The sequence below is a fragment of the Octodon degus genome, unplaced genomic scaffold, assembly GCF_000260255.1.
Source record: "Octodon degus isolate 3935 unplaced genomic scaffold, OctDeg1.0 scaffold00176, whole genome shotgun sequence".
In the NCBI taxonomy this organism is placed as follows: Eukaryota; Metazoa; Chordata; class Mammalia; order Rodentia; family Octodontidae; genus Octodon; species Octodon degus.
Genome location: NW_004524752.1, coordinates 3304892 through 3313538, shown reverse-complemented (window position 1 = coordinate 3313538; position 8647 = coordinate 3304892). Strand labels below are relative to the sequence as shown.

General features: G+C 35.1%; 1 protein-coding gene across 2 annotated transcripts in view; it reads left to right on the top strand.

Annotated features, from left to right (window-relative positions):
• Tdrd5 (tudor domain containing 5) overlaps positions 1 to 8647 on the top strand; it is a 114964-nt gene that overhangs the window by 43635 nt on the left and 62682 nt on the right. Inside the window, exons 7-8 of one of the 2 annotated variants that reach the window (XM_023703573.1) lie at positions 2633 to 2781; positions 3841 to 4061. In XM_023703573.1, coding sequence (XP_023559341.1) covers positions 2633 to 2781; positions 3841 to 4061 — 370 coding nt within the window. Of the gene's footprint in view, positions 1 to 2632; positions 2798 to 3840; positions 4062 to 8647 lie in introns of both variants that reach the window. The other variant, XM_004643439.2, reaches the window with a different exon arrangement.

The window sequence follows — 8647 nt, the reverse complement described above, 5'->3', positions numbered from 1 at the left end:
TCTCCCAGTATTAGAAACTTTAAAAAATATATTTCCGTTTTCTGTTGACTTTATATCACTTCTTCCTTGTCTTTCTCACACATACACACGTATACATATGAAGAAATATGTATATAACCTGATATAAGATCTATACTGTTTTGTGGAAATCTTCAATGACCTTTTAAATGGGTTCATCTAATATAATTATATTTTACATAGTCCTGCATAACTGCCATTTTGAGAGCTCTTTATTCTTTATCCAGGACCATATAGCAACTTCTCTTGTCTTCTGGATTATGGTCTTTGTTCTTTTCTATATGCTACAGCTGGAGGTATTAGAATATTTCAAGTTTGTATAACTGGAAAATATTTTACTTTTAGTTTTCAAAGGTTTGTTTGCTAAGTATAAAATTCAATGAGGACAGATCTTTTTTTTTCAGTCCTTTGAATTAGTCTGGTTTCTTACCCACTTGCTCTTTTTTTTCTTAATGTGGAATAAGATGCTATTTAATTTTGTTCTTCCATAGCTAATTTTTTACATATATGCTTTAAAGGATTTATTTTTCTTTACAATTAGTTTTGGACAATTTCATTTCCGTGTATCTTGGTATGCTTTTATTCATATTTCTTGTGCAAAAGGTTCATTTTTCTTGAAAATATGCTATAATTTCAACTAAATTCAGAAATTTTAAATCTTTAAATATTTATTGCCTACCCCTTTCTACCTTGAGAATTGTAATTATATGAATATAAGTTTCTTGGTTTTGGCACAGAGTGAACTATTATATGACTGATCTGTAAATTCTTTCTTCATTTTTATTTTAGACATTTTTCATTGTTATATTCATTTAAGCTTGTAAATTTATTTACAATATACAATCTAAAATCTCATGCTGTGTATTCATTTCAGAAATATTTCTCTAAAATTCACTGTCTACATCTCATATCTTTCACATTTTAATATTTGTATAAAATTTTTAATCTGCTATAATTATTGATTTTCAATAAAGTTAATGAGAAAAATGAAAATAAGATAAATAAAAAATAAAAAGGGAAAATAAATATAACCTGTCTAAATAAAAAATAAATAAAAGGTTTTAGATTTTCACAATTTTATGCAGTGTAAAAAGTAATAGAGAAGTCTCACATACCTCTCCTAAGTTTCCCCAATGTATAACATTTTTCAAAATTATAGAAAAATATGGAACTTATATTTTTATGAAATTCTACAGCTACTTTTCCAAAATGCAAATATTTATCAGTGTTTTCTTAGTATCGAAGTAACTTATCCTCACTTTAAAATATATAAGTAGCACATTGGCCAAGCAATGGCTGTGACTCATCCACATGACTGACACTGGCAACAGTTCTACAATCTAAGGTACAGGATCTCAGGATAAATCCTGAGGGGATTTCACTGACCTTATCACACCCAGAAGCTACAACTCTTGTTGCATGGGTGCTGCTTTACTTGGTCTTAACCATCCAGCAGAAAAGTATAAAAATGAAGTATAAGAAGTAAAGCCATGGTGTTATGTTGAGCTGTAGGGGACTCAGATCAACAATTTCTGACATTGCCAGTAAAGTGGAAGACCCAATACTATTATGGGCTACTGGACTCTTTTAGAATATTTTGCTGAGTTTACACACCTGTAGTATTTAAATGATGGAACTTAGCAAAAAAAGGGGATACAAATGAATGTCCGTTTTGTATCTGTGTATTCAAAGTGGTTAGGATAGATATATAGTTACATTCTCTTAATGAATAGAGGGATTTGTTCTAATAGTGTTTGTAAGTAGGATATCAAGTCAGCATCTTGTACAGCAGTTAACCATTAGGAAGAACGTATGCAATGTGTTAATTATCGAAACTGTCCTACCAATTTGGTTTGAAACTGTCTCATTGCTATTTGTTTCTCAATAAAATTTGGAAAAAATACTTACATCTCTTTTGCATTAGCTTTAGTATGGATGAATTTTATTTCCTGTCTTCTTTATGCTGAACAGATATTGGAAAAATAGAAGTTTGTTTAAAAGCATTAATTCTAAAACAATCACAAGAACATTTTTCTAAAATAATGAAACCAATAACATCCATGGTAAATCTGATAAAAGATTCTGCGATCAAAAGTAAAGTATACTTAAGCATATTAAGATTGAGTGCCATTGATAAATTAAAAATATACTTCCCTGAAATTCCGATTTTTAAAGACAATGCGTTAACAAAATAAAATATATAAGTAGCATAGATGAATAGTAGATAGAAAGTGAACATTTCCCACTATTTTATGTAACCTCTCAGATATAATGCTGTTAGAATTTTTATGTTGCTTTCCAGATACTATTAAATATATGTGCAAGCATAGCTGTATTTAATCACAAAAGCTTACTTAAACTATTCTATCAATACACTGTAATGCTAATACTAATAGTGCATGTATTTCTGAACTTCTATATATGTATTTTTATTTTTGGTCGTACTGGGGATTGAACTCAGGACCTTGCACTTGCAAGGAAGCGCTTATTCTACTGAGCTATCTCCCCAGCCCCCTGAACTTCTTTTTAATATAGTTAATTATATGTATAATGTGCAAATACTTATTGGCCATTTTAGATTGAGTTGCTTCAACAATTCAGAATTCATATTTTATTCAATCAGATAAGAAAATAGAACCCAAAGCATATGTCTCCAGTTATCCAAGAAATTCATCTACTGCTGCTGTTGAGACTGCATGGGATTGCTCTTCCAAAAAACATAAAGATGCAGAACTGAAGATTTGTAAGGAGCCTAATCTGGTGGTAAAGTCTTTACCGAATGGATGGTTTCTTAAGCAAAATTTGTTTTAGGGAATTTTTATTCCTAGATATATTATTTCTTGGTAGAACCCAATTCTTGGTTTTGAAGTCACCTTGTGTAATATTTCTTCTAGTTTTTAGTCTTTTATATAATTAGCTTTCCCTCAAGTCATTTGTAATTTTCCAGCGGTTTTGAGACTTGGAAGTGCTCTCATGATGATATTGCTGTCTCTGCCTCTGTGTATCAAATTTTAGGCTGGAAAACCCCTGAGTGACTTAGAGGAGAGAGTCAGGAGCTCTCCTCTTGCTGTGTGCCTCAACTCCAGCATTTCATCTTGGCACTCAGCCTCAGACAGTGCTTTTCTTTCTCCTTCACTACACCTTCCTACTTGATTCTCTCTCTTTTATTCATTTCACATTACTTATTTTGCAACTAAGGAATTAGTTTTATTATTTTTCACTATGCCCTCTGTACCTGACTTCTTTCATGGACTAGAAAATATCTTAAGAGTCTGCTATATTTCCTGAAAGAAAACAGTAAAGCCTAAAAGTAAACAGTATATGTAAGAATGAAAGTATTGGGCCAGGGATTTAGCTTGGAATTTCAGTGCCTGCCTGGCAAATGTGAACTCTTGGTCCTGAGTTTCTGGTATATTAAAAACAAGTGTTTGCAAAATCCTATCTTTGATTAGAAGGCTAATCGAAATTTAATCCATTCCTTAGCGTTACCTTTCACCCTTAGTAGGATTGGATGAAAATCTTCCTTAGTTCAACCTAAATATTTGAAGAACTGCTTGTATAATATTTCTTAATTATTTGACTAGTGTCATAAAGCTAATTTTCATATTTTAACATAAGTAAAAATCACCTGGAGGAATTTTTTAAATGCGTAACTCCGAGCACCGTTCTCAAATATTATGAGTAAATCTGGCTTGAGCCCAAGAATCTGAATTTTAAATTTCTCAAGTAATTCTGATGAGAAATATAAATATTTCCTTAGGGTTTGAATGCTACCCAAACACTTACATGGTTTCATTTCTTTTTCTTTTTTTTAATTTATAGGAACCAGAAAAACACAAACCACAGCTCACCTTGTCAGGGGCAAATGAAGATATCCCACTCGATGCTGCACAAGAAAAAAAATTACGCAGACTTCCCCCATTAGATACCAGTACCCTTGTGGGGGTCTTTGTGGAATATATTATCTCGCCTAGTCAGTTCTACATCCGAATCTATAGCAGGGATTCTTCAGAGTTACTTGAAGACATGATGATTGAAATGCGGTAGGATTTTGTTATTTTTAGTGTATTTTTTTGTATCTTAACTCTAATCAACATGGTTTGGAGAATGTACTTCATAATGGTTTTTGGCTGAAGTATGTGAAATTTGTAGCCTCACACAGTTAATATAGTTGGGCAAGGTATGTTATAATAGTCTTTTAAGAATATTATTTCTTGATAATATATTAAAACTTGATAAATGGTAGTTTCTTAAAGATAAGTTGCAGTGTGGAATTTGAATTTTTTCATACACTCTGTTAAAGTTGACGTTTTATCTTTGTGCTATAACTCGTTCCAAGACTAGCTTTATAACTTTAGGCCCCCATACAAAATTAAAATGTAGACTTCCTTGTTTAAAAATAAAGAGTAAGATGTCAATAGCAGAACCATTTAGGAAAGGTTAGGATCCTTCTAACCATGTACTCACATGGACTAACCTATAGTGAATCTTTTACAACAACTTTTATTGATCATTTGTAAAATGCTAATCTACTGAACTATGCAGATCTTCCAAATGTAGCATGTTTTATCTCATAGTATTTAAAAAATAACACTCATTAATGTAACTACTGATATCATCAAAAAAGTATTAAAATGATTGGAAAGCTGTTGAGCTCACAGTGGTGGATATAACATTTTCAAAATTCTAACTTTAACTTAAATATTTGCATTTTATCATTGACAGCATACATTGTTAATCATTTACCTCAAAGCAAATGCTTGCTTAATTTTGAGGAAGTAATAGATCAGATACCTCTCTCTGAATTGTCATTAGTATCCTAGTAAGTTTCCCATCACTAGGACAAAATATTGAATGTTTACAACTTAAAAGGGGTTTAAATGGTTCATTTTCCAGTGATTTCTGCCTGAAGTTGGCTGGCTCTGAAAGAGAAACAGTGTGGTGGAAGGGCATAGCAGAGGACAGCTATGCTAGCCCCAGAACCCAAGGCATCCCACACAAGCCACCAAAATGGGTTATGGTAGTACATGCCTGTAATCCCAGAACTGGGAGGTTGCGACAGGAGGATCACTATAAGTCTGAACTGTGTAGCGAGACCATATATCAAATAATTAAATAAATAAATTTATTTTTAAAAATTAAAAACAGTATTTTCACCATACATTACGCAGGAAAAACATTCCCATTCCAAAAGAGAAATAATGGGGTAGAAAAGAATGGAACCAAGGCAAGACCAGAACCCAGCAGGGACAAACAAAATCTTTAGCTCCATGTCCATCACCCAGGGCAGGTGGTAGGTCTTGCACAGCCCTGTTCCTATTGGCCTTGCTGGTTACAGCCCACATGGTCTTTCACTTAGGCTACCTCCATTCTCTCCTTGTAGTTTTCCTCAAGAGACATGCCACATTCCTGGAGTCTCCAGTGCTCCTTCAGCTTCACTCTTCTAGCTTCATGTACTGCCCTTTTAGGGCAAACTGCCTGGCCTCTCAAGCTTTCTTTTGAACCCTCCATGACCCCTAACACTTAATTTTGTATGCCTCAGAAACCTGCACCTCATGGATGATGCAAAGATCTGCAGCTTAATTGAGCAATAACTAGACTCCTTTGAATTGGGAGTGCACTTCTGAGTGCCTGGATAGATGAGCATGATGAAATGAATACTAAGAAAGCAGTTCTCTAGGTTACCCTTCTTGAGCAGGGGTCCCAGAGGCTGTCTTATGCTTTGGCATCTTTGAGCTGTAATGGATGGAGTCTTGCTGATTCCTGAGAGGTCATTAGGCTATCTTTCCTGTTGCTAATGCTAACCTCAGAAACAGATCTCCATGGTGCCAGCTTTGTAGATGTTTCTTTCATTGTAAAATTAAACTTTTTCACATCTCTTGGCTTACTATTTGTTCTAAGTTCTTGCTATAAATCTGGATAGAATTAGCTGGCAGTACTCATGGCATAGCTTAAATGTTGGGCCACCTTCAGATTTCCTCCAGCAGATTAGTCATCCACCCAGTCTTAGTCTACCACAAAATGAGTTGAGTCTCAACAGGGGCAAAATGAAGACAAATTTCCTGCTATGGTATAACACACATGGCCTCTAGTCCAACTACTTGGAGTCTGTTTCTAACTGAAACCTTCCAATGCTGAATTTTACTGTTTGCATTCTGATTAGCATCCTGGTTTTCTGAGCTCTGACCACAGTCTCTCATCAGTCTGTTTACAGCATTTTAAGGCCTCTCTAGTTTCAAAGACTTCTCAACTACATGGGCTTAGCAACAACCCCACTCTTGGTACCAGTTTTCTGTATTAGTTACTTTCCCATACCTGGGATAAAATACAAACACCCACAACTTTAAAAAACAGAGATTTATTTGACTCACAGTTTCCAGTGGATTGAGTCCAAAGTTGGCTGGTTCAAGGGCAGAAGTAGCATGGTAGAAGGGCCTAGAAGAGGATAGCTGTTAATCCCATAGCAGCACAGAAGCAGAAGGTCAGAGTTAGGGACAAGAATATATCCTTCCAGGTTAGGATGTTAGTGGCCTGCCTGTTCTGACCAAGCCCTATTTCTGAATGGATATGACACTTTGGGGTTACATTTTAGATATGAACCCTAACACATAGTTTGTTAGTGGGTTTTTAAGCACAAATGGTGTTCCATGAAAATAGTAATTACTTCATATTCCAAGTAAAAAAAAATCATGTTTCCTTACTCATCACACACACAAAGGATAGTTTAGGTTGTAATTGAAATACATGCTCAATTTGGAAGTGATTCCTAAGTAACCTTGGAAGTGATTTATGGGGCCTTCCATCTTTGTCAACAGCCAGAAGTTAAGACTATTAATAGTAGTAAGGGTTGGGATGCTGAAGCCCTAGCACTCTAAAAAGATAAGTTTTTACCTTTGTAAGCAATACCATAATTGTATGGGAAGATGGTTATGAGATATGTGTGTGGAATGTTGTAGGAGGCAGTAGTTTTGCCTGGGCATGATTAAGGAGAGCATTGCAAAGGAAATATTTGAGGTAGGCCTCAAAAATAAGTAAGTTTGCCAGGTGAGGTATGAGTGGGTATATTTAGATCCAGTGGCTGCTGCATCAAGGCCACCATTAACAAAGGAATGAGTTGGGTGGTTTGAGAATAGCACATAAGGGTGTGGAGTTGGTACTAGTGAGGTAGGGAAAAGCCAGATTGTGAACACCATAGGAAGGAGTTCTGATTTCCTCAGATAGCAAGGAACCACCAAAGGTTTTAGGAAAGACATCAACAGTTTTTTGTTGTTGTTGTTGTTTTTTTTTTAAAAACAGGATAGAAAATGGTTGGGGTGAAGATAAGATCCATAAATAGGCTGGTCTTTTTAGGGGGTCACAGAGACAAATTGGAGATAAATAAAATTGTCAGGTGATGAGAATAGCATTAGGAAAAATAAAAATGAGACATAAAATGTGAAAATTACTGGATTTAGAAATTAAGTTTGAACTGGGGTGAGAAGTTAGAAATTTACACACATTGTCTCTAAGGTGAGCATGCAACTGTCGATTGACAGTGTTGAATAGGCAGTATTAGTTAGAATTAGATTTAGCCATTGTTAGATATAATACATAAAGGAGATACTTCTAACAATAATCCCAATAGAGGTGATAGGGGCTGATGTCATAGCTTCATGATGTTAGGGACACATATTTTATATCTTGCTGCTGTAGATACTACGTTGCTCCATCCATATGGTTCTAGAAATGTCTTACCACACATCCACTGGCTCATCCTCCTTTCCACTAGGAGGAAGAGAGAAGGATGTATGGGGCATGATTTTTTGCTTGAGACATACAACCTAAAATTTTCATATTTTTAAAAATTGAAATGAAACATAATTTACTGTCCTTTGTAATTTTTCTTATATCCTTTTTTGTTACATGGCTAGAACTTTTTATTCATAGAGTCACTCAGATGCTGGGAAATCTGAATGGCCATATATGCAGTTAAAAGAACATTATCTTATTACTGAGGAAAAAGAGAGAGTGGATACTGGGAATAGCTAGCCTGTCTTTGATCCAGTGAGAATATGCAGGGCCTTCTACAGAGAAACAACCATCAGTTTATCAGTAGCAGTATTAAGGATATTAAAATGGATGAGATAGTGTACTGCAAGAATTAGTAACTATTATTTGATTGCTTACTATAGTTGGTCACTGTCCTAGACTTTGACAGTATTTTAACAAAGGTTTTTTTAAATTATGATCTTCAGGACCGGCCAGGTAGCTCAGTGGATTAAAGCACCTGCAAGCAGGCACAAGGGACAGGGGTTTGATCCCCTGGCCTGCTGTGCTGGTCCTGCTCCCAGGGCACCCCAGAGGGCAATTGAGACTAGGCGTGGTGGTGTGTGCGTGGGTAATCCCAGCTCTTGGGAGGCTGTAAACAGGTGGATCAGTATGAGTCCAATCTAATAGTGAGACTCTGAACACCCTGTAGAACCTTCCCTAAAATATATATAAATAAGTAAATAAATATCTTTACCCTCAACAAGGAAACAAAACCACAGAGATATTTGTACAGCTCATAAATTACAGGATCAGAATTTGAACCTGTTATTTTTTAAAAATTTCTGTTGGTGGGCCAGCGAGATGGCTCAGTGGAATAAGC